This window comes from Rhinolophus sinicus, linkage group LG06, assembly GCF_036562045.2.
Source record: "Rhinolophus sinicus isolate RSC01 linkage group LG06, ASM3656204v1, whole genome shotgun sequence".
Lineage (NCBI taxonomy): Eukaryota > Metazoa > Chordata > Mammalia > Chiroptera > Rhinolophidae > Rhinolophus > Rhinolophus sinicus.
The window spans coordinates 164,711,252-164,736,893 of NC_133756.1; the positions used below are offsets into that span (position 1 = coordinate 164,711,252).

The 25,642-nt window shown below is 55.3% G+C and overlaps 1 protein-coding gene across 3 annotated transcripts in view; it reads right to left on the bottom strand.

Annotated features, from left to right (window-relative positions):
* Positions 1-25,642, bottom strand: part of KCNQ1 (potassium voltage-gated channel subfamily Q member 1) — a 307,207-nt gene that overhangs the window by 66,064 nt on the left and 215,501 nt on the right. For 2 of the 3 annotated variants that reach the window (XM_019713688.2, XM_074336909.1), the window contains exons 12-15: positions 9,889-9,964; positions 4,598-4,692; positions 3,763-3,809; positions 2,898-2,959 (exon numbers count right to left, since the gene is read on the bottom strand). In XM_019713688.2, the coding sequence (XP_019569247.2) occupies positions 2,898-2,959; positions 3,763-3,809; positions 4,598-4,692; positions 9,889-9,964 (280 nt within the window). The remainder of the gene's footprint in view (positions 1-2,897; positions 2,960-3,762; positions 3,810-4,597; positions 4,693-9,888; positions 9,965-25,642) is intronic. The other variant, XM_019713689.2, reaches the window with a different exon arrangement.

The window sequence follows — 25,642 nt, forward strand, 5'->3', positions numbered from 1 at the left end:
AGGTGCCCCAGGAACAGGGCTGGTCGGGGCTCTGAGTTGGAACAGAGGCTCCACTGCCAGGCAAGAGCTGTGGCAAGGGCTGCAGCCCAGAGGAAGTGCGTGGGGCCCTTCTCTGCCATGTGGCCCCCAGACATAAGGAGAAGGGGCCCCTGAACAAGTGAGCTGGCTGTGCCTGGTAACTCCCCACAAGCGGACATCCAGGCCCCTGACACTGAGAATGATGTGTTCCCAAGAGTGGGGGCCAGGGGCCGTGTACCCCAAAGGCCCCTCTCCCACTCCTCTCTCAGCCCCTCCTCCGGCAGCTGAGCGAGCCAGCCCTGGATGGGACCCCGGTCACAGCTGAGGCCTGAACTGGGGGCTGGAGCCTTGGCTCCCACCGCCAGCGCCAGGCTCCCTTCCGGCCCGAGGCTAGTTGGGCGGGGCTGGGGAAGGCACAGGGGCTCTGGCTGGGGTTGGCGGCCGGCTGGCACTGCCACTGCTGCTGGTCTGCTGGGCCCCTGAGGGACGGCGGCTACTGGATTTCCTGCCCCAACTTCCCGCAGTCAGCAGGATTGCGAGGGGGTTGTTTATGGTCCCGATGGCTGCAGCGATAAGTGCGATAACATGGGGCCCAGGACGTACCACTGTGCCCTCTGGACCTGGTGAGGCCCTTTCCCAGGGTCGGTCCCCAAGGGGGGCATCGGTCAGCGCAGACTGAGCTGGCTGCCGCCCACCACAGCCTCCGCCCGGGCCCAGCCCCGCTCCATGGGTGCCTGGACACACAGCGGCTGAGGTTCAGTGTGGACGTGGCCCTGCTCACGACCCCAGAGACCCTGGCAAATGACTCCACCTCTTGTGTGCAGTACTGGGGGATGAAGACGGCACAGACCAGTGTCCCTAAGCGCCAGGCGTGTGAATGTCCCGCCTCCCCCAGCCCTGAGGTGGTTCCTCTCCTGGGCGCAGAGCTGACAGGCCAAGGTGGGGCTGTTTCCACGCCTGCCCCAGGGATCAGGGACTCCTTTGTTGTTCTGGTCTGAAGAAACGTGTGCAGTAATTGGGATGCAAATCTAGCGCTGGCCCCACCTCAGCCCACCACCCTGACCTGGGCCGAGGGAGGGCTGTGTCCTGGTCCTCAGACCTCTGTAGGCTGCGGGGTGGCCGCTACTCCAGGGCACCGTCTCCTGCCTGTTGTCACCCCAGAGGACACAGGCTCCAGTACGGGTTTACAGGGGTGGCCTGTCCTGAGAAGCAGTGGGTTGAGCCATAAGAAAGGCTGGGATAGCAGAGCAGTGGGTAGAGCTGGACCTGGGCAGGAGGCGGGGGAGGGGGGAACGCATGGGGGGATGGGACAGCAAGGCCACTCCCAGGGTTGCTGGGGAGCCCAGGTTTCCTGCCAGCAGTGGGGGCTGGTCAGCAAATGCTGGTGTGGCCAGGGCTGTTCCAGGGCAGGGTGAGGAGTTCTCGTGAGAGGGGGGTACGCGGGTCCATTCTCAGGCCCTACCTCTGCCTCCTGCACAGGGGCCTGGCCTACTGCCGCTCACAGGGTGTGCCAGCCCCACACAAACCCTGAAAGCCAGGGGTATGTCTCGTTCATCCAAGTGCTAGAGCCCCCACGTTCCCGACCTGCCTGGTGGGCTGACCCCTCCCAGTCTCAGTTCCCATCCTGCCAGACAGTGACATGTCCCACAGGGCTGTCTGCCTGGGAAAAGGTGGGGCCCGGCCCTGCTCAGGCCTGTGCCAACTGAGGGGGGCCAGGCCCCACGGCGGGGCCCGGGGGTGGGTATCCCACTGCCCCAGCAGGCCAGATCCGAAGTCACAGACCCGGTGGGCACCAGGACGACGCCATCCCCCTCAGCCGGATCCCATGTACTGGTCTCATGGCCTCATGACCAGCCCAGGCCCAGGGCAGACTGTGCAGGTGGGGAGGGGGCGAGGCTGTGCGGCAGCCCCGGGGCCCAGGGTGGGTGGGGCCATGCCCCTGCCCCAACAGCCAGCTGCAGCGGATGGACGTGGGCCAGAGCCAGGTGTTGCCGGGGAAACGGAGCGGCAGCACTCCCTGCCCAACCGAAATTCCTCTATTTTTAGCCTCCCAGCTACTTTCAGATAAAGTCCATGTAGACCTACGAGCTGTTGGGCAAGATAACTGCCTGCTCCAAACCACAGAGACTTCAAAGGGCGGCCCTCCCACTCCCCAGACCTCCCTGGGCTCCCAGGACGTCCTGGGAAGAGGCTCCCGCCCTGAGATGGAGGGACAGAGCCCAGAGCCCAGCGGGGAGTGGGGGCTTCCAGGGTGGCGGCACGGAGGGGGCACAGGGCTGCATCCCACCTGGACACCCAGCAGGGCCTCGGCGGTCACCCCGCACCAGCCAGTGTAGTCAGAACCCTACAGGGGAGGGTCCTGGAGCCCACAGCCCCTCCTCCCTGCCTGACGCACCCCTGAACCACCGGCAATGCCTTTGATGTCCCCAAGAGTAAGCGAGCAAGCACACAGGGCTGGAGGCCTAGGGAGCCACATGCAGCTGTGGACGCACTGCCCACCCTGCCTGAGCCGGGGGTCTCTCGGCTACTCCAGGGAGGGGCCTGCCGACACTGGGTGCCACTTGCCAGTAAGGACGCCACTTGTGAGAGGTCACGAACCAGCCCAGCTTGGACTTCGACCCTCCTCCTCCCATGGGGACCCACACCCAGCAGATGGAGTGGACGCGAGCCCTAATCATGGAGACCGGGCACGACATGCCCCCCTGAGTGCAGAAGGAAGGGAGGAGGGAGAGCCCAGGCCCTCGTGGACGTCCAGGTCCTGCTCACCTCAGGCAGTGTCGGGACAGAATCGGGACAGTGAAATGCTGCCGTGGGTGGCACTGTACTGACCCCAAGAACACTGCCCACCACAGCTGGCGTGGGGGGGCCCTGGTGCCTACCTTGTCTTCCAACCGGTTCAGGCGGGCGCCTATGGTGTTGCTGCCTCGGTCCTTGCTCTTCTCTGTGGAGCAAAGTGCTGGGATCAGGGCTGTGTGCAAGGACGGTGGGGGTGGGGCGGGGAAGTAGCTGAGGGTCCAGAGGCCTGAACTTAGGAGCTTCTAAAAGCACTTCTTCAGGAAGAACTTCAGTGGCCGGAGGGGCCGGTGGGGTGGGCTGGGGTGCCGGCCATGGGACGGTCCCTACTCCACCCTTTCCAGCTCTGTGACCCGAGAGCCCAGCAATGGGGTGGGAGGCACCCGCTGCTGCTGTGCAGCTCCACTGCATTCCACCCCCTGGGGCAGCGCTGGCCTGGCTCAGGCCCTGGGAATGCCCGCTGCCCCTGCCATCCTGGCTCCAGTGTAAGCTGTGGCTCCACTTGAACTTAGGCGAGAGCTACCTGAGGAGCCTGCCCGGCCCTGTCCTGATGTGACCACAGCCTGGTCTAGGGGACACGAGGACTCAGAGGTGGAGAACAGCACCCACCTGGCCGCTTGAGTTCTGGGCTGGCCACTCACCCCCCGTCCCCGCCCCCAATCCCCACTCTCCAGGTCCCTCCTTCACGGGATCCCATCTATGGCCTGGAAAAGCCATCAGAAGGGACCCACATGTTCTTGCATTAACTGAACATCCCTTGGGAAAGCGCATTTGAAGCCACTTTGCTTGGGGTGGGGTCCCCTGCCCCTCTCTGGCTTTCCTTGCCTGTCATGAACTTCGGAGGCCCCACAGCCCATGCTGATGGGGGGGAGAGGAGGGCACGGGTGGAGGGGCGGGCAAAGGGCCCAAGAGGGGCTGCCGTGCCCAGAGCGCCTCGCTGCGGAAACCCACCTGAGACAGAGATGAAGAGGGAGGGCTTCCCGATGGACTGGTCCAGCCTGGGAGGGAGGGAGATCGAGACCAGTTCATGCTTGGCCTGGGCACCACGTGGACACCCAGCCTGTCGGTGAGAGGAGGGCCGACATGCCCAGCGAGACAAGACGCCCCACCTCTGGGAGCCACCACCACTGCCACCCACAAACCTGCCAGGTGCCTCCCAGACCCGAGGCCCATGCTCCTGAGGGGGCTGGGAGGGGGCTCAGTGGTAGGGCAGCCCCTTTAGACTTCCCCCATGGGCAGACAGGACCCCGGGATGCCAGTATCTTGTGGCTGCTGTGGGAATGCCCTAGGCTGGGCACCTCGGACAAACTCAGAGAGGTAGCCCTGCAAGTGGGCCCTTCCAGGGTGAGGCCAGGTCCTGAGCGGGGTGGGCTTTACGTCCCAGTGGTGGCTCCATGACACGTGGAGCTAGGTTCCCAGGCTAGCCCACCGTGGAGGCACAGCTGGTCTGAGCCCGTGCAGGCCCCCAGGGGCCACTGCTTCCACATGGACAAGCCCTCCAGGCTCCAAGCCAGAAGCCAGAACATGCGGCTCCCACTGGTCAGGGTCCCCAGCTCCAGGGTCAGGGTGGGGAGACCCCAGGGGTCGGGCCTTGTGTCTGGCAGGGTCTCCTCTGGCTGAGGGTGTTCTGAGGCCGGCCAGGCCCTTGCTCAGAGGGGTGGGCTGGGTGGTGACATGTCCTGCAGCTCTGAGCAGTGGGGGCGGTGGGGGCTGGAGCAGGAAGGGAGCAGATATGTTTGCCCACGCACGTCCCCCGCCCAGGCCGCCCCGGCCCCACCGTGCCCACCTTCTCTGCAGCTCCTTAATGCGCACCATGAGGTTGAGGTGGCCCTGGGAGTACTGCTCGATGACGTCCCGCACGTCGTAGGGCTTCCGCGCTTGCTGCAGGCCAGAAGGCATGAGTCACTGCCCACTCTGTGCCCCTGGCTCAGCGAGAGCAGACAGTGTGGGCGCTCAGGGTCTTTGGGGTTTAAGGAGATCGCCCGTGTGGTGCGACAGGCAGGCCTGGCCAGAGCACATGCAGTGCCTGGAGGTCACCAGGGGCTCGGCCACCCCGCGCCTGGCTGCCGGGAGCTGGGATGCCCTGGCCGGTTGGCCGGCCCCTCTGGGCCTCAGCTTCCTGCCCATCACCTGCAGGGCCTGCCCACTCTCCCTTTACAGGCTACCAGTCCCCATTCTCAGGGAGCCTGGGAAGAGCTGGCGCAGCTGAGGGGCCAGGAGGGCAGCATGGCCACCAAGTGCCACCGGGAGGGCACAACTATGTGTAGTGTAGCCACTGCCTGCCTGGGCTCCAAGCTGACTCTCAACACACTCGCTGGCAGGTGCACCCACTTTTCTCAGGCTGGGGAGGTGGCCCACCATGCACCCTTCCCAGGCCATCTCCAGTGCTGGGTAGAGATGACCCCAGGTGACAGCCTTGGCCTGCATGGCCCGCTCTGGGTGACAGGCATCCCACTGGGGCTCCAAGGCTGCTGGGGCAGAGGGATGGTCCCACAGCAGGCCTGGGGCCATGGGGCAGGCGCCAGCTCTGAGCCCATAAGTACACCCGGGGCTCAGGTGTAATCACCAGAAACCACAACAGAGGGAAGGAGGCTTCTTATGATGTCAGAAAAACCTCAAGCCACATTTATGGCCTCATTCCCAGGAGCCCGTGGGCCGAGGGGCTTGCCCAGGTAGCAGCAGGCCAGCCGAGTGGGGTTTGCTGGCCTGGGAGTCCTTTCACTTACACAAGCAAGCCAGAGCCACGTGGGAACACTGGCCACCTCTCTCTGCGGGGCTGTGGAGGTGCGGTGGGGGAAGGGAGGGGGCTCAGAATGCCTCACTAGCACTGATGAGTGACGGGGGGTGTTACTTCCTCGTGCTGGGGAGGGTCAGGGCTGGGTCTCAGCCCTGGGGCCCTGGGGGACACGTCCTCCCTGCCCACCCGAGGCCTACTTTTCCTGGGAGTGCCACCCCACAAACGGGGGCTATCCTGATCGGAGGGAGTGGCTACCTCTCTCTTCCCAGAAAGATGAGGCACCCCCTCAGATGTGTGGGTACCTTCAGCCATGCCCAGGGGCTCTGCCCGCAGTGTTGGCAGATTAGCAGATTTCTTACAACTTCCAAAGTTGTTCTGCACCCCAGGAATGCCAAAGCAGGGAGGCGGTCTCCTCCCTACTGGGCGCTGGGCACCAGAAGTCGAGGGGGGCCCTGCCCCCTCAGGATCCACCAGACAAGTCCCTCGCAGGCAACACCTAGCCCCTCTCTGGGCCCTGAATACAGGCCCCTGAGATGGGGGTGCTGGGATAGAGCCCACCTTCTCGACATCATAGCGGTGCTCCCGACAGGAGGACCTGCTTCAGGAACACCCACATCACTGAGCCTGTCATGGGACCCCGGGGTCATGCAGACCCTCTGGCTCTCCACACACTCAGCTTAATGACAGTCATACAAATGGCACTAAGGTACAGGCTAGTGGTAATACACCCGGGTTTTAGCTTTTCAGTCTGTAAAATGGGGGATGAACCCTACTCTTCCCTTCTGTGAGATGGGGAGCTGAGCCTTGCTCCTCCTTTCTGTGGGACGAAGATGCTAAGCCTTGCTCTTCCCTTCTGTAACATGGGGATGCTGAGCCCTGCCTCACTCTGGCTGGCAGGGAGAGAGTGAAGATAAAATAGTGTGGTAGATGAGGAAGGTGAGGGAGTCCTGAGCCAGCCCACGCCAGAAGAGCCAGAAGTGGCTGTGATGGGAGCTGTGGCTGAGCCCAGACTCTGAATTGTTCCCAGTGCACACAGAAGGTGGCCCTGACTTACGATGGTCAGCTTCCTGGGAGTCAAAGGACTCTGGGAGGTGTGTGGCACCTCCGGGCATGTGGGTGAGGTCTGGCTGGTTCAGAGTTCAAGGTGGTGCAGGCCTGGCCTGGGCCTACTGAGTCCCTGTGCTGGTCACCCAGCCAGCCCGGGGGGCCATGGGCCACTGCGTGCAGGTGACTGGGCACCTGAGCATGTTAGAGACCTCTGCGTGCCATGTGAGTGTGAGTGACGAGGGCGGGTAGGAGTGTCAGGGTAAAGGTGTGCGTGCCCATGTGTGTGCCCATGTGTGTGCGGTTTGCAGGAGCGGGGTGGGTGGGGCCAGTGAGCAGGGCCTCCCCTGCCTCGCCTTGTCCAGGGCAGAGACAACAGAAGGGGCAGCGATGCCCAGCTGACACCCAGGACCCCTGGGACTTCGCTTGGAGCGGACGAGCTCCCCTCAGGGTCTGGTCAGTGCTCCTGGGCCTTTGTCAAGTGGCTGGCTGGGCCCCGGCTGCAAAGACCATCTCAGCTTTCCCTCTAGAGCTAATTTCCTCTGGCGGGAGCAGCAGGAGGCTGAGATGAGTTGAGATAATGCTGGGCTGTCCAGACTGACCGACGGTGGACATGGGAGTTCAAGGCAAACTTGAAAGGCTAAGAGGCTCTGGCTCCTCTGGCCAGACAGTGGGGCGGCCAGCCGGGTGGGCAGGGGGGCCACCCGCCATGTCTGCAGTCCCTGAGGCTAGAGGGGGTAGGGTGCAGGCAGACAAACACACAGGCTGCTGTGGGGGAGGGAAGGCATCCCGACAGCTGGGCCCAGTGTAGAGGCTGCCCCTGGAGCCCCACAGAGCCCCTCACTGTTGGGGCTCCCTCCACTGCCCCCACCTTAGTGTGTCCCTCCTCCCTGGAGGCCTCCATGCTGCTCCTGGAATTGAAGGCCAGTTGGTGAGGTGGAAGCAGCCCCAGCCCCTGGCCTTGCTCGAGCCTCTGTACCCCATAAGAGCAAATTGCAGGCTCCCAGGAGCACCTCCACTCCCAGGGACCCCTTGGGGTCTGTGCACAGGGGAGGGACAGAGAGCAGGGAGACGAGGTTGCCCAGCCTGTTTCCAGAGGCCTACTGGGTCACTCGCAGGACTCTGGCCTGTCTCCCAAGGCAGAACAGGAACCCTGAACCTCAAAGGGGGTGCGGGGCTCCCATTGATGCCAGCAGCCAGTTTCTTCGTCCGCACTTCAGTGACAGAGTGTCTACCAGTGCCCAAGTCTGCTCTATTCCATGGTGCCCGTCTGCCAAGGATAATCTCTGTTCTGAGCTAGAAACTGCCCACGTCACCCCCGAGCTGGGCCACCAGGAGCCTCAAGGTTCCATTTACTCTGCTGGGAGCCCCCCAGACTCTGGAAGCAGCCCCCAGGAAGACTGGTGTCCACCCTGGCACAGCCCCCCATGTCCCCACTGTGCCTTAGGCAGTGGGTCACGGGCTCTGCCCTCCAGAGGCCTGCTCTGAAGCCACAGTGGCCCAGCTTCTTAGGCCAGGGACCATCCTCATCCTGAAGGAGCTCCCACTGACCCCTCTGCCCCCCAGATTGATATCTGTGGTTTCAGCTGTCCCTGCCAGGCTGCTCTCCAAAAAGGGTGACACATCTTGGCCTTTCTCAGGGCCTCCTATGGCTTTGGGGGACAGTCCTGCCCAGACCTGACTCTGGAGGGGGGTTCCTGCCTGGGAGGGTGCTGACACTGCCAGGAAGCCAGCCCCTCCCCTCCCAGGGCCCCTGAGCTCCTTGCCCTCTTCTGGGCACTGCCAGGGCGGCCCAGAACCCTGGGAAGGCGTGGCCACAGAATCCAGACGCCTTCAGTCCGGGGCCATCGGACCTCGCCTAGAACATTGTCGGGCAACCTCCCAGCAGTGGCTGTGCCTCTTGCCTTGACCGTGCGACGTCCCAGGCCATGGCGGGAGCCTCAGGACAGCCCAGCCCAGTGTGCTCAGACAGGCCTCCCCGGCCAGCTGATGTGGGCTGATGGGCAGGCAGCAAAACACCACTGAGGGACCGTGAGGGACCGTGTGTGCAAACCGTCCCTCGGAGGCGGCTGGCAGTGGCGCCAAGGGGTCACACGCTGCTCTGGCTGCAGGAGGACCTTGGCGCCAGGAAGCACCTCACCGCCGAGGGGCTACTCCTGGGGACCGCATCAGTAGCGGTCATGGTCGTGGAGGAGGCTGCCTGAGAGCTGCCGTGGGCTAGGCCTGAGGTACTAACCCCTCGGGCTCTTGTGCCCATTACAGACGGGGAAGAAATAGCCAGTACTGCCTGGGGTGGAGTCTACATCCAGGACCCCCACTAAGGCTGGCTCCATGACCTGAGTGGGTGGGGGCTTGCTAGGGGATAGTGGGTGGGTGAGCTCGTGTCAATGCTGCAGCCTGACAAGAATGGCTCTCATCCCAGCCCTGCTGTGACCCCTCTGGGAGATGTGAACAAGTCACCCCCACCTTCCCTGCTTGGTGACAGAAGCCCTAGGGGATCTAGCATTGCTGTGAACTCCAGGGGTCCCCCAACCCTGACTCTATCGGGCACTCACTTTTTAAAGGCACCCATGGCCAAGCCTTCTGGAAAGAGAATTACCACCTTGAGGGTCCCTTTCCCTAAGTTTGCATGCTGGGCCTCTGTCTTTGGAACAAAGACCATCCCCACAGCAGAAGGAGGGGGCTGAGCCTGCCACCAACTGGCCTGCTTTGGGGCTTTAGGCTCCAGGGACTAAGGGGCTGCTACTGTAGACTCACCTCTGGAAGGAAGAGTTGATGGTGAATAGAAGCCCATGGCCTCCAGCCTCACCTCGTCAAGGAGACCCACCTCTGCCTGTAAAGGTGGGCCACCGCCCAGGGCACAGAGCAGGGCCAGTTCTCCCCTCCATTTTCCTGACTCACACAGGGTAGGAGATGGGACACAAGAGCTCTGAGCCAGTGTGGGACAGGGTTCTAGGGCCTGGGGGACACCACTTCCTCCCCAGGTAATGTGGGTGGGCTCTGCACCCTCTCTGAGTCCTGTCCACACCACCTGCCCATTATCAGGGGGTAGGTGATGAGCCCCAGAGGCTCTGTGTGTCTGTGGCTCTGGGCTGGGTCTCAGGGGCCAGGACAGAGGAGGGATGTGTCTGTCCAGGGCCCTGTTGTCTTGGGGATGGATAATGAAGCTGTCACAGGATATCTGATGTGTGAAGGGTCAAGTCTCGGATGTGGTAGGGAATGGAGACCTCACAGCCTCCACCGTGGGCATGAGAGGGGTTCTGGGGCACCGGCAGAGGGCTCGAAGCAGGACTCACCTGAAATTTCTTCTTGGCCACAAAGTACTGCATGCGCCGAATGACCTTGATGGTGGCCCGATGGTGTTCCCGCAGCCTGCAATGGAGAACGGAGAGAAGGGCATGAGTGGCCACCCTGACAGAGGCTCGGAGCCTTCCCAGTATCCTCTGCTGCATGTGGGCTGGGCCCTTCTAGAAACAAGGAGAATGCTGAACCCCATGAAATGGATATCTTAGCGGCCACGTCCTGGGCATTGTGGGAAGGAGAGGAGGCTTTTAATTAGCGGCTGATCCCAGAAGGACCCTTGCCTTGCTTGTCACTCAGCAGTGGGGCGGGAATCAGGGTCCCTGGTTTACAACGGCTGTGCCCCTAACTCACGGCAGAGCCACAGAAGCTTCTTTCTACCTTGGGCTTTCAGGGTCCTCACAAGTATAATGGGGAGAGATACAGATGACACTTACTGCCCCTTTCAGCCACATTCTATGGCCACACAAACAGGCATGCACCTGGAAAATGAAGGGACTGCAGGACAAATTACCAAGGACAGTTACTCCCTGAGCCACTCTGCTAAGGGGAATGCACATCTCTCCTCTAAATTTCCTTCTAGAAACAAAGATCCTTCTAGAAATATTGTCAACAAAGGAAACACAACCATTGATACGAGGTTGGACAATTAAGTTCACAAACTCATCCTAGAAAAAGTGCTACGCACCTCATTGCTGAATATCACTGTGGTCACCTTCAAAGTACTCCCCTTGGGAAGCTATGCACCGATGCCAGCACCTAGTCCACCCTTCAAAGCAATTTTGGAACTCTTTCTGGAATGGCCATCAGTGCTGTTGTCGTATTACCCTTGATGTCCTGAATGTCATCCAAATGTCTTCCTTTCAATATTTCCTTTATCTTCAGGTAAAGAAAGAAGTCACTGGGGGCCAGATCAGGTGAGTAGGGAGGGTTCTCCAATGTAGTTATTTGTTTGCTGGCTAAAAACTCCCTCACAGACAGAGTCGTGTGAGCTGGTGCATTGTCGTGATGCAAGAGCCATGAATTGTTGGCGAAAAGTTCAGGTCCTCTAACTTTTTCATGGAGCCTTTTCAGCATTTCCAAATAGTAAACTTGGTTACCTGTTTGTCCAGTTGGTACAAATTCATAATGAAGAATCCCTCTGATATCAAAAAAGGTTAGCAACATCACTGCAATAAGTTCACGAACTTAATTGTCAGACCTCGTATATATGTGCATAGAGAAAAGACTGTCAGAAAACACATCCACATGGACAAGCTGGGGTTTTTGCTTTTAGTTCTGAAGCTCACATCCGACTAAACCTTCTGCTGAAAATACCAATAATGACCAGACGACGCAACACGGCCACCACCATTGGGTGACAGCTTTGGAGGGTAACGAAGACCTGGGCGGCGAGGAGAAACAAACCCAGTGAGCCCACGTGTGCGCTGTCTGTCCTCCTCCTCCTTGGAGCATTTGGAGCCGGCTGTGGGCATACAGGCTGAATAGGAAGCAGGGACCCATGGGGCTGCCGACATAAGCAGGGGAGTCCAGGGCTACAAGGACAGCCAGGACTTGAAAGTACAAAATCCAGATCAACAGGGGACCACAGAGAAGTGAGACCCCTTTCGTACAATTTCCCCTTGAAGCACCTGTGGATTAACCTGTGCATGTGTGGGGTGAAATTCTGATAAACTGAGCAGAAAGCAGCTGCTGAGACAGCAAAAAGCTAAGCAGAGAACTCCACAGACTCAAGTCACAGAGGAGAGAAGAACTGGGGTTCAGAATCCACCAAGGAGGTGGGGCCCCAGCGAACAGCCAGGCTTTCAGTGGAGACCCCCTTCGCCTCAAATCATCTCAGTTGCTGCTTGAAGCAAGGTGCTCTGCCCTGCACCTTATGCAAGCCAGAGGAAAACCAAATCACTGTAGGAAGGTAATAGCATGCAGCCCCTAAATTTTCTTAATACACAAAAGACTGGAAACCAAGAAAAAAACAACACCATCATAGAAACAGATCCAAAGATGAGGTTGGTTCAGTGCCTTACATATTTATGGCTCCTCCATCACGAGATAGAGTTGGTTTTCCCAGTACTTGAATTTGGGCTGAACTTGACACTTACTGTGATGAAAATAATGTGGGAAGTCACACTGCGTATAACTCACGTGCTCTTGGAATGTGGCCATGAGAGCAAGCCTGAGCTGGCTAGTTGGAGAGGCCACGGAGAACTGAGGTGTCCCGGCCAAGAGCCAGTACCAAGCAGTAGACATGTGGGTGAGGCCGTCTTCGACCATGCATCCCTGATAAGCCACCAGAGGACTGCGGCTGCCTGAGTCACCCCACACAAAGCCAGCAGAGCATCTTCCTGGCTGAGCCGAGCCCAAATTACTGACTCACAGAATCGTGAGCAAGGAGGAGAGCTGTGGTATAAAGACATTAAAGTGAGGGGTGGTTCGATAGGCAGCAGTAGATCACAGTCAAGGAATTGGACTAATAAGTGGCATACTGCTCTATCAGAGTCCTGAAACACATGTGCTGCTTTTGAGACCAGACACTGGGCAGAGGCTGGAAAACGAGGCAGATCATAAGAGCCTGAACTTTGAGCACACTGTCATCTCCAATTGGATGAGACTTTGAGATGTCCCGGAGGGGTGAGTGAATTGTGCGTTGGGGAGAATGTAAGAAGTTATGGCTAGAGGGCAGACTGTGGTAGACTAAAGATGGGTGCAAATCCTTTGCAGTTCTCCCCATCAAGGGACAAGGTCTGTGTCCACCATGGTGGAAGTGGACTGCAGGTTCTGAGCTGTGGCCTCAAGAGACCTTGTAGCTTCCACTCACCCTCTTAGGCTGTCACGTGGACACACGTGAGCTAGGCTGCTAGAAAAGCCATGTGGAGGGCTGAGGCACCCTGGTGAGAGCCCGACAGCTCCAGGCGTGTGAGGCTAGCTGAGACCATCCATTCACCAGCAAGCTGCCATCTGGATGAGCCCAAATGAGACCACCCAGAGGAGCAGCCCTAAAACGCTGACCCACACACGCACGAGGAAACTGATAATAAGGTTTGCCTCAGAGTTTTTAGACAAGGACTGAAATAACCATGATATATAGGGTCAAGAAAATACATGGCAAGGTGGAGAATTTCACCAGAGAAATAAAATCTATATTAAATATTTAAAAATGAAAATTCTAGAATAGAAAGGACAATAACGGAAATTGAGACAAATAGATGAAGTTGACAGCAGAGGAGACAAAGAAGAAAAGAATACTTGTGAACTGGAAGAAAATAGCCAAGTTGGGGTATGGAGAGAAAGCAGAATTAAACAGAGAGAAAAACTGCAAGACATTTGAGATATGGTGAAAAGTTCTTATACATGTGAAATCTCAGAAGGAAAGGGGATGCAATGGAGAACAAATAATTTTGGAGACTTGGTGGCTGATAATTTCCCCAAAATGATGGAAGATAGCAGGCCACCGATTCAAGCAGCTCTTTGGACCCGCATTGGAGAGATGTAAGGTACGGCAGACCCAGGGCCATCAGAGTGACACTGCTGAAGACCAAAGGCGCAGGAAATGTCACAGGACCAGTGAAGGAAGGGGGTGTGTGTGATGGCACATTATCCTGATGGCTGACTTGTCAACAGAAAGGATAAAAACCAGATGACAGCTTTAAAGTGCTCAAGGAAAATAACTATTAACTTAGCATTCTATACCCATCAAATATATCCTTAAAAATGAAAGTGAAATAAGCCAGACACAGAGGGACACATCCTGTGTGACCCCACTTCTATGGGGTCCCTAGAGGAGTCAGATTCTCAGAGACAGGAGGTAGATGGTGGTGCCAGGGCTGGGGGAGGGGCAGGGGGAGGGGAGTGAGTGTTTCATGGGGACAGTTTTGTTTGGTAAGATGGAGAAGTTCTGGAGATGGATGAGGGTGATGGCCGCACAATAGTGTGAATGTGCTTAATGCCACTGAGCTGTGCACTTAAAATGGTTAAAATGAGAAATTTTACATTATGTGTATTTTACCACAATAAAAAACAGGAAGGTGAAACCCGAACCAGGAGAATTCATCGCTGGGGGACTCCCTAGACAGAGAGAAATGATCCTAGAAGGAAGCTTGGGAATAGAGAAAGCAATGGAAAAGACAGAAAAGAACAGATTATAAGAAAGTTTAAATTAGTAGGGACTAAAATGGTAATGTTTCATGAGGTTTAAGTATTACTAGAAAGAGAGACGGAGGGATAGTTCATAATTTTAAAAGCGGTTAATTTGGTAGGGAGATACCAATTCTAAATCTGTATGCACCTAAAAACTAGACCTACACACATCTTCGTGCGTAAGTGAAAAGGCACGGTCCAGGTAGCATGAAAGGCAGAAGAATCAGCGGGATCAACAGGGACAGCACCACGTGTTGCCAGGGAAACGGGAAGACTGCCAATCGGACATTGACTCCAGTGAGTCAATGGTGGGTTTTATCATCTCCAGGCAACCATTGATGAAATAATAAAAGGATGTCAAATCAATAAGCTCATGGAGCATAAAAATGAGATAATAACAACATTTGATTACCCCGAAGAAGCAGGAAAGGAGATACAAAGGAAGTGATGGAACAAACGAAAAACAAGTGTAAGACAGTAGATTGCATGCGCTGCAAAGGGACTAAATGTTCCAATTAAAAAACCAAGATTATCAGATAGGATTTAAAAACTTGATGTTGCTTATAAATCTACTTTAAAATATAAAGATACAGAAAGGTCATCAGTAAAAGAATAGAAAAACATATATCGTGGCATAGCCAAGAGAAAGCTGGTATGGGTAAACTAATATCAGACAAAGCAGACTTTTATAAAAGTCTTTGTCTCTGAGATAAAGAGGGATATTTTATAATTTAAAAAGTGGTCAAAATTTGCTAGGAAGATATCAATTCTAAATCTGTATGCACCTTAAAACATAAACTTAAAACACATAAAGCAAAAACTGGCAGAACTAAAAGGAAAAAGAGAAAATCCACAATCATGGTGGGAAATTTGAATAAATACACCTTTGTGGGTAATTGATGTGAAAGCTGTTAAAACCTCAACAGAGAGACAAATGTGAATAACGTAACGACATGACCTAGTCAACACATAGACACTACTGTTCTCAGTAATCCAAGTGTACCTGGGACACTGACCAGATGAGACCTTACCCAGCCGGGGCTTTAGGAGAAAGTTCTAACCAATTTCAGAGAAACGAAAGCATGGATGTATGTTCTCTGACCACAGTGAAATGAAGCTCAAAATCAATAAGAAAAAGACAACTTGAAAATCCTGCAATGTTTTGGAAATTAACCTAAGTAACTCATGGGTCAAAGAAGAAATCTAGTAAGAGTTGAAAAATATTTTTAATTGAATAATAATTAAAAAGTCACATATGAAAACACAGCTAAATCAGTGCTCGAGGTACTATGAAGTAACTGCTTAAAGGAAAATTTAGGATCTTAAATGCATATCTTAGAGAAGAGGAAAGGCTGAAATGTGTCTCAAAAAAAAAAAAAAAAAAGAAGCAAATTAAATCCAAAGAATATGGATGAAAAGAGATAATAAAGATAAGAGCACAACTCAATGAAATAATAAAAAAAGAACATTACATTAAGAAAAACCACCACAGCCAAAATTTTATCTCTGAAGAGACTAGGAAAATTGATAAACTTTTAGCAAGACTAATTGGGGGGTAGGGGGGCACAAATTGCCAATGTCAGGAATTAGAAATTGAACATATTTATAGATTTAGAGCTATTTTAAAAAATCTATTCAGAGGGTATTATGGACAAAAATAATTTTGATAGCTTAGATCAAATAGATTAATTTCTTAAAAACACAATATATAAAAGGAAACACAAGGAGAAATAAAATATCCAGATTGCCCAATACGAATTAAATAAATTAAATTTGGAATTTTAACGGTCTTCCTTAGACACAATAAAACCTTTATTTAAGTCTAGATGACTTCACCAGTAGAGTCTTCTAAACATTTAAGGCAGAAATAATACCAATTGTCTACAAATGTCTTTAGAGGATTTTCATGAGTCAGCATAACCTTGATATCAGAACCTGACAAAAATATTTCAAGAAAGATAAATCACAGGCCAGTCTCTCTCATGAACATAGATGCAAATATCCTGCCCACAAAACCAACAAATTGAACCCAACACCATATAGAAAGACATATGATGGAGTGTAGTTTAATCCGGTTATGCAAGGTTGGTTTAACATCTGAAAATCAATCAACATGGTTTACCACATCAACAGAGTAAGTAAGGAAAAACATATAATCAACTCAAAAGATGCAGAAAAACATTTGATAAAACCCAAGACCCATTCATAATTAAAAACACAACCCTAAGAGAACTGGGACAAGAAGGGGACTCCATTATGTCAAAAGCAAACACAACACAGAAAAAAACCAAACTAGCAAACATCATACTAAATGATGAAATATGATACACCTTCTTCCTGAGAGCGGGAGCAAGACGAGGATGTTCGCTGTCCCCATTTCTACTGAACATTGTCCCAAAAGTCTCAGTCAATACGCTGAGGTAAGAAACAAGGCATAGAAGATGGCATGATTGGACAGGAAAAAAGAAAACCGTCATCATGTGCAAATGACGTAATCACAGATGCAAAAAAGCATCCTAAGAACTTTCAGATGCACTATGCTACTGCTACATAAGTTTACCAAGAACACTGGTTTTAACGACAACACACAAAAATCAATTGTAGTTCTACTAGGCTAGTAACAAACCATGAGAAAAGGAAATAAAAAGGTAGCATGGACAACAGCATCAAAACCCATAAAGCACCTAAGATAAATCTATTGGAACGAGCAAGATCTTTACAGAGAAAAGCAAGGCACATTAGTGACAGAAATTAAAGAAACCCTGTCTGAATCGAGGGGCGTAATATGTATATGAACTAGAAGACTCCATCCATATTTGTAAGATGCTAATTCTGAGGTACGGAGTCAATGTGATTCCAGTCAATACCCAAGGGTTTTTATTTACTTCTAATTTTGGGGAAATGTTCAAGTCGATTCTAAAATATTTATGAAAAATTGCAACAACTGTGTATATTGCCAGGTGGGTACTAGACTAATTGGGTGGGGGGGGGATCACAGCATAAATTATACAAACATCTGACGACTATGCTGTACACCTGAAACTAATATAAAATAATATTGAATGTCAACTGTAACTGAAAAAAAATTTTTTTGAATAAAATATTTATGAAAAAGCAAGGAGCCAAGAATAGACGAGACAATTTTGAGGACGCACGTAGAGGACGTGCACTGGCAGAGCTCAAGGCTCCCTGCAAAGCTGCGATGAGTCAGTGCGCGAGCCAGCTGCAGCATTACAGCACATGGCTCACACACAGTATTTGGTAGAGGCCTGCCGCAATGGGACCGAAGAGAACGTCCCGAAGGATAAATGCACATAGGTGGTACCTTGGTTTGTAACCAAGTCACCGCGTCAGTCTAGTGGGGGAAAGAACCTTCTTTTCAATAAATGATAGTGGAACAATTTGGATATCGATAGGAGAAAATATGCACCATGATCCCTGCTATGCGGCAGTCACAAAATTTAATTCAGGTGAGCTCCCAGACCCAACTGGGAAGGCAGAGACAATCGCGTGTGAGGAGCACACAGGAAAACACCGTCAAGACCTCCGGAGGGGCCAAGGTTTCATTACCAAAACGTAAGAAGCACTAACTGTAAACGAAAAAGATCGGACGTATTGGACTTCCTTAAAATGAAGGACGTCTATACATCGAAAGACATCATTAAAAGAACGATAACCACTCTACAAGCTGGGAAGGAGCAGTTTCTGGTAAAGGGCTTGTATCCGGCATACAGCAAGAACTCCAACATCCGTAAGGAAAAGACGATATGATTTTTTAAAAACGGACAGGGGATACCAATGGCTCTTCACCTGGGGACGTCCGGTGAGCCCAGGAAAAGGTGCTCAGCATCCTTCCTCATCAGGGAGATGGGGATGAAAGCCAAAATGGGGGACCGTACATGTTCACTAAAGTAGCCAAACTTAAAAAGACTGACAACATTGAGTGTTGGTGACGACACACAACTCCCATGCACTGCTGGTGGGAACACAAGATGGTGCAGCCACCATGGGACACCGTCTGGCAGGTGTCCTGGGCCCTCATTGTGACCCAGCATTTCCACTCCCCCAGGGAAATCAGTGTACATGTCCACCAAAAGACACCTTCCAGAATGTTCATAAGAAATACAACCCAAAGTGACAAACGTCTAATTGCAGGGGCAAGACAAGCAGAGGGTGGTGTGTGCCTACCACGGAATGTCATATAGCAACACAAAAGGACACCTTCCTGACCTCCACACAACGACATGCTATACGCAATGAGAAAGAACAAGCCAGTGACACAGGTGCCACGGACAAATCTCAGAAGCGTTTTGTTGTCTGAAAGAAGCCAGTGAGGAAGACACACGTGTGCCCGATTCCAGGCCGGCTGAAGAGCAGGCAGACGAATGTCTGGCCAGCAGAGTCAGAATGGCGGCTGCCTCTGGGAAGGGGCGGGCTTCCCTGGGAAGGGGCGGGAGGAAACGTCTAGTGGGGCGGAAATGTTCTGTCTTGATCTGGCGGTTTTTATGTAGCGTATACGTTTGTAAAAATAAGCCGTTCTGTCATTTAAGATTTGTGACTTTACAACAAATAAATCATGCCACAGTTTTTCAAAAGGCTTTCAAGATGAGCGGCTTTTAAAGTTCTTACTGACAGGCGGCTTCTTCTTAGCCCGGAGTCGGCCACTTCTGAGCATGGAATGTTGGACGTGATCTCCCGAGAGAACAGGACACACCACGTTCCCGGAAGACGGGGGTCCCACCTGCACGAGGTACCTGGGTCTGTTTCCTCACTTCTGATGCTCCCTGTGCACACCTGTGCATGCGTGTGGGCACCCAGGCCTGGAGACACACTCTCCTGAACTTCATGTGCACATGTGCTCGCCACACTTGCCTGCTCACCTGTGTACACCTGTGTTCCCACATGCCCACACTCCGACCCAGCAGTGGCCCTCTGCCCAGTGCTCATTCTTTCCTGGACCCCGCCAGATATACAGAACCTTGTCCTGGCCTCCTGGACTCCTGGGCTAACCTGTACGTGCCTGGGGGTGGACGCCTAGTGATGGCCAAAGGCACATGTCACCGAGAAAGGACCTGTGTGCCACCATGGGGATCCAGCTGGGAAAGGAGCCCCAATCACATCTAGGTGGTTTTGTGTCCTCGGAAGCCATGGCGTGGCACCCCATGGGCAGGAGGTGACACCCACGTGAGGGCTCTGGGGCTCTGAAGGTCATGGCCCCCTCCTGGCATGGCTGCCATGCCCAGCCGGCCCCCAGCTGTCAGCCGGATTTGCAGATGGCTCCCAAGGCAGCAGAAGACATCATTCTGATGGAGGCTGAGGGACCTTCCTAGAGGCACGGGACCAACCATCTTCCTGGTAGCTCAGTTGTGGGCCTCTGTGAAGGAGGAGACTTTACCCTCCTCAAACATCCCCCCACCCTGGCAGGATGTGGGGGCCATGCTCGGGCCCAGACCAAACGGTCAGTCCAGGAGGCCACAGGCGGCAGCTAAGCTCCTGACTGGCAAGTGGAGAGAAGCCGGCAGACTGTGGCCTGAGGTCTGGGGACCAGGCTATGGGACAATGTCTCCTCATCCATGGTGCTGACAACACAGCAGAAACAGGACGAGGGTAGGCAGCTTTGTGGGACCCTTAGACTTGAGGGGACCCCAGCCTAGCCTGGGCCATGTGGCTCTGCCTGCCTGGCTGTGCGCAGCTGGGTGGGGACGGGGGAGGCCCAAAGGGAGCACTGCGGAACCCTCACTCTCCCCCCACCCCAAAGTGGCTGACTTTGGGGACCTCCTAGGGCTCTCCAAAGGAAGGGGTTTGGGGTGGGTGTGCAGAGGCAGCAGGCTGCTGTCGACTTCCCCTCAGGGGCCCCAGGAGTCTGGGAGGTGGGGACCCCTCAATTCAATCTCTAAGACCACCTGCCTCATTTATCAGTATACATCCGGTGATGGGTGCTGGTTGCCTGGTACCAGCTGTGACAGGAGAGCAGCGTGTTCCCTTCTCAGGCCTGGGGGAGCGGCACCTCGTGCCTCGGTCTCCCTGCTGGCCACGGTGCTCAGGGCAAGGCCACTGTCCCCATGACCTCCAGGGTCACACTCCTGCTGGCTCAGTTCCCCTCTGTGGAGTGGGCGGGTACTCTGCTTCCCCTGGCCGGCCGGGGCTGGGCTCTGTGTCCCTGTCCTGCCGACTTCGCCACTGGCTTCTTTCAGACAACAAAACAAAACACCCTGCCCAGAGCCTTCCCTCCTCGTAACCCACCCTCCCAAGGCAGCTCTCGCCCCGGGCTCTGGGTACGTGCAAAGGGAAAGTTCACCGAGTCAGGGGAATTCTTTAGAAAGAAATGGGCCCCTGCGGGCCACGGGTTGTGTAACCCTGACAATTCACACCAGCCTGCCCTGCCCGCATAGCCCTCCGGCTACCAGAAAAAGCAGTGTAGGACAAGCTGTACCTTCCACTGCCCGGCCCTGCCCTGGTCTGAGAAGCCACTGCATTCCGAGGGTAGGCGGAACCAGGGGCTTCTGCCGACCTTGAGCTAAACACAGGGTGGCTCCATAGCAGCCAGCCATGACTACCTCCAAAGGGGGTCCAGCCAGAGCTGCTGGGGGGTGGGACCAGCCCAGATGAGATGAGGGCTGGCTGCTGCGGCCCCCTCTGCAGAGCTCCGCCCACCACGACCCTTTGTGCACAAACCCGTCACGCCACGGATGCGCTCATGCCTACTTGTGGGGGCCCCAGCAGTCTGCAGCCCCCCTCACCTCCTCCCTGGGTGAGCCCACCCTCCCCCTGTTCATATCTAGTCACAAGCCCCGTGAGCCCCGGTCCCTGCTCTCCTGGCACCTGGAGCACCAAACGCCAACTGGAATTAAGTGATTGCCACATATAGTTGATGTTCAACGCTGGGGCTTGGCCCTGTGACCCACACTACACCTAGGTCCAGCTCCAGCCTGATGCTGGAGCAATGGATGAGCCCCCATGGGCAGGGGGAAGGCCTGGCACTGCTCACCTGTCCAGGGCTCAGGGAGCCCTGGGTTCTGGCCTGAGTGGGGTGTGGGGCCCTTCGAAACTCAAATCAAATCAGGAATGGGGACTGCAGGTGGTTAGGACCCTTCCCCTTCCATACTCAAAGTGCCCATGGAAATTTGGGAGCTGGGAGCTGAGGTCAACACACAGCCTTGGTACAAAGGGACCGCTCACGGCTGCAGAAACCCTACCCGTGGGAGTCACTTTACTTCTTCCTGTGTCACTCATTGGTTTATTCCTTTGGCCAGGGCACACTCATTCTAGAAACTTCTCTGGGCCACCCCTGTGTCTGAGGCTCACTCCGTTACAACACAGGGAAGTGAGGTGTCTGCTGTGGCTTTGTGTTTTTTTTTAATCACATAGGTGATAAAGGGCTTGTATCCAGAACAGATAAAGAACACTTATAACTCGACAAGTCTATCCAATTAAAAAATGGGCAAACCACCTGAACAGACAGTTCTCCAAAGAAGAGAGATGGATGACACAGCAGCATATGAAGCCCTACTCAGTGTCATTCGTCGTTAAGGAGACACAAAGCAAAGCCACTTCACACCACGAGGACGGCTGCCATGAAAAGCACACGAGGTGTTGGCAAGGAGTAGGACGGCCTGTAGAAAAATGGGGCAGCCCCTGTGGAAAACAGTCTGGCGGTTTCTGAAAATGTTAAACACAGAGCAACCACGTAACCCAGAGATTCCACTTGTCGTCATGAGCCCGGGAGAAATGAACCCCTGTGTCCACAAAGGAACTCGTACGGGCACATTCCCGGCAGCTTTGTTCATCCTCATCCGGGCCTAAACGTGGAAACCAACCAAGTGTCCATCACCCGACGAACAGATACACAAAATGTGACACATCCATTCAAAAGAGTGTTCTGCAGCCATGAAAAGGGATGACGCACACTGTGACCCGGCTGAGACTTGAAAACCTCATGGTCAGTGAAAGAAGGCAGGCACAGAGGCCCTGTATCACGGGGTTCTGTGCATATGAAATGTTCGGAACAGGCAAATCCAGGGAGACAGAAAGTGGGTTAGTGGTGGCCTGGGGCTGGGGCCGGGGTGCCTGGGAGTGGCTGCTGACGGGCGCAGGGCTGCGTTTAGGGGATGGACAGGTTATAAAGTTAGGCAGTGGTGATGGCTGCACAGCTCAGAACGTACCGAGAACTGCTGAACTGCTCACTCTCAGAGGAGCGGCCGATCACCCCAGACTGCTCCTGAGAGCGGGAGTGGGGAGGGGCAGCGTGTGAGCGTGCCTGATGTTTCTCTGGGGAGACAGGGCTGCTTTGGAGGGGAGAGAAAGGGAATTGTTGGGGTGCCCCCAACCCCAGCTCGGTCCAGAGCATGTGCTTCTTTGGGGAAGGACCCTTTCCTCAGGGTGGCTCAGGGGCTGGGCAGGCTGCCTCGGCATGGAGTTGGAGGCCTCCTAACTCCCCATCTGGCTGGGCCTCCCCACTTCCAGTCCATCCCCCACGGTGTGGCTGCCAGAGGGGGCGTTGCAATTCAAGGGACAAATCACAGATTTTGCGACCCCTCCCCCCAGCCCCCATCTCAAACCCTGCCATGGCTCCCTATTGCCTGCTCAGTGACATCCAAACTCTGAGGGTGGCCTGCTCGGCCCTTCACAAGCAGCCCAAACAAAATAAATTGTAAGCTGCTGCTGCTCTGGGCGAGTCCCGCAATACTGCATTGTCTCTCCCCCTGACTGGTTGCACACGTTAACACTGACCATGGAAGCAGGGGGCGGGAGACAGGGGCTTGGATAAGGACGTGAGAGAACCCCAAGCCGACTCCCAGGCTGGGCCTTGGCTGGTTCCAGCAAATTCCTTGAGCGTTGGAGGCCTCAGGAGCTGGAGGGCCCACAGAGGACAGGGTACACGTGGCCTGAGGTTTCATCATAACAAGGACCTGGCTGGGGAGGCACATGGAGCCCAGGAAAACCGTCACCACTTTGGAGACACTGAGAAATCTCTGGGGCCAGGAGCTGGCCCCTCTGGGGTGTGAGGAGAGCAGTCCCCGTGCCCCCAGGCTGGGGCGTCCCAAACCAGGCGGGCAGCTGGACTGGCCGAGGTGGTCTGTGCAGAGTCGTTCGGAAGGCGCCACCAAGAAATGCATCTTTGTCCCCAGTACGTCCTGGGGAGGGGAGGGGCTGGGCAAGGGTTGGGGTGTGAGTAGGCGGCTGGGGGGACCCCATTTAAATCCTGGGGAGATTATGAGGACGTTTGTTGCAGGCTGTCAGCCCTCATTAAGTGAAGGGAACTGGTGAGTTGGCCTGCTTCCAGGAAAGAGAACAAGAAAAGTGTTCTCAGCAACAGAGCCAGGGGGTCCCCCTCCGCTCGCAGCCCCGGGACATTGTGACCCATCAGAACCAGCCTCACTGAAGTGACTTAGACGGACCTTGTTGATTAACACAAGGGAGAGAAAACCCCTACCGTCTAAGAAGAATTACGTGGGCTTCTTACTGATTTTCATCTAGAAAAGTGATTTGTGTGCATTTCCTTCCAAAAGCCTTGTGAATTATGAACCAACCCGGTCCCCCACCAGTGCCGCTGCAGCCACTGGGGTCCCTGGGCATGAGAGGGAAGGACTGGAATCAAAACCAATGAGGTTACTATACACAGGAAAAGCAGGGAGTCACGAGCTAGGAGAACAAGGGGGTCAGAAGCCAGAAGGTTCGGCCAGGCCCCAGATACCTTAGGCAGGACTGAGCAGGCCTGCTGCAGAGGAAGAGGTCAAGTACGGCCCCACCCTGCTCCCGGGGGCCCTTCCTTTTTGCTCTCAGGAGCTGGGAACTAGCAAGTGACCCCCTGACGTCCTGTGAGACTTACAAAGCCACCAGATGCCCTTCTGAGCCAGTCTTCACTGTGACAGAAAGCTGACGGGGGGCGGGGGCTCTACCACGGGGCACTATGGTGAGACTCCTGCACCAGCGTCTGGGGACAAAGCCCTTTCTGGGACACGGTGTTAACTGTCCCGATACCTCTCCTCCTCGCCATAGACCCCTAACCTGCCAGGTCACTCACAAGCCCATCGGCTGCACCCCAATCCTGTGACCACAGCCCCAGGGTTGAGAGTCCCACCCTTCCCCAGAACACGTGGGGTGCTTCAACTTGGCCAGAGACCCTGCCTCTGGTTGCCCTCCGCACCCACCAGTGCTGGCGAGTGGGTGACATGCTGGTCTCCCTTCTGTCCCCCTGCTCTCCTCACCCCATTTTCCTTCTGGCCCTGAGCTCCTAAATGCATGTTTTAACTTCTCTGTGGTTCCCACTGTGTGGATGAGGAGCTGCTCTCCTGGAAGGCTGGGCAGCATGGCCACCCTTGCTCAGGACAGCCAGAGCCCTGGCGTTCAGACCCCTGTCCCCAACCTGAACCTGGACACACGGAGCTGACCCCTGGGGTTCAGTCCCCAGGTGCCTCCTTGTCCTCTTGGCCTGTCCTCTGCTGGGGCCTGAGACAGGCCCTCTGTCCCTGGGTCTCTCCCATCTTGAACCCCAAGCCCCTGGGGCTTCAGGCTGAGTTCACGGCCATTTGGCCCTTGTAGAGCCCCTAGAAATCATGGCATCCACTGACCCTTCCTGCAGGGGTGGGGGGGGACAGGCCCCCAAATCAGGGGTGAAGGAGACAAGCTGAAGCCTCCTTCCTCCCAAAGCCTCATTCCCACTAACCGAGGGGCATCGAGCTGCTGTCAGCGTCCTCCCCAGGACAGTGGGGACTTGCTGGGCATAGCTCGTACCCCCCCTTTGCCCCGAGGCCTTGTCCCCCTCTTCCCACTAAATAACTTGTGTCTGACACAGCACAGAGGGCTGAGAGCTGGCCCGTGGTCCATAGTGAAACTCAAGGACAAGGTGACAACTGCAAAGAGGAGAGCTGGGTGCTCTGGGGGGCGAAGGGGGTGCCCCTGCACACCCAGCCACCAGGTGCGAGCTGGGGACCCAGGCCCCTGGGTGCCACTCACCTGGCCAGATCACAGCCCCGAAGGTCATAGTAAAGATGAGCCAGGCCTAGTGTGTCCCTCTCAGGGGACAAATGATCCTGTGGCCCGGGGAGGGAGGGAGGGGTGGTGACCTGAGGCCCCTGATCATGCAGGCAAAGAGGCAGGAGCTGGCTGGGCCCTTGCGCTGAGACTAGGCCAGACCTGGTGTGGGCAGTGGGGTCCCATTGTAGGTCCTGGGTTGCCAAGGAGGCCTCATTTGCATTCTCGGGCCTCAGTTTCCCCACCTGCAACCAGGGAAGGGGTCAGAGACCCTGCATTCCAGGCTGCCTGGGGCTCCCATACCTCCAGCTCAGTGCTGGGCCCAGACCCCTGCCTGGTCCTTGTTGTCAGGCTTGTCCTGCCTGGGACTCAGACCTCCATGCCAGCTCCTGGCCTGGCCCCCAACGCAGTCGGAGGGAGGGTTGAACCGGGCAGTCCCTCCAGGATGCCAAAGGCCCACCTGGGGGAGGCACCTGGGCGTAGTACCTGGTAGGGCCCAAAACCACACAACCCCATGACTGCCCTCAGCTCTAGCCCTTCCTACCATGTCCCACCGGCACACACAACCACTGTCCCTGGACAAGCACGGCAGGTGTGTCCCTGCATCGAGGTGGAGAAGCCAGCTCCTGGGCACCCCCAGGG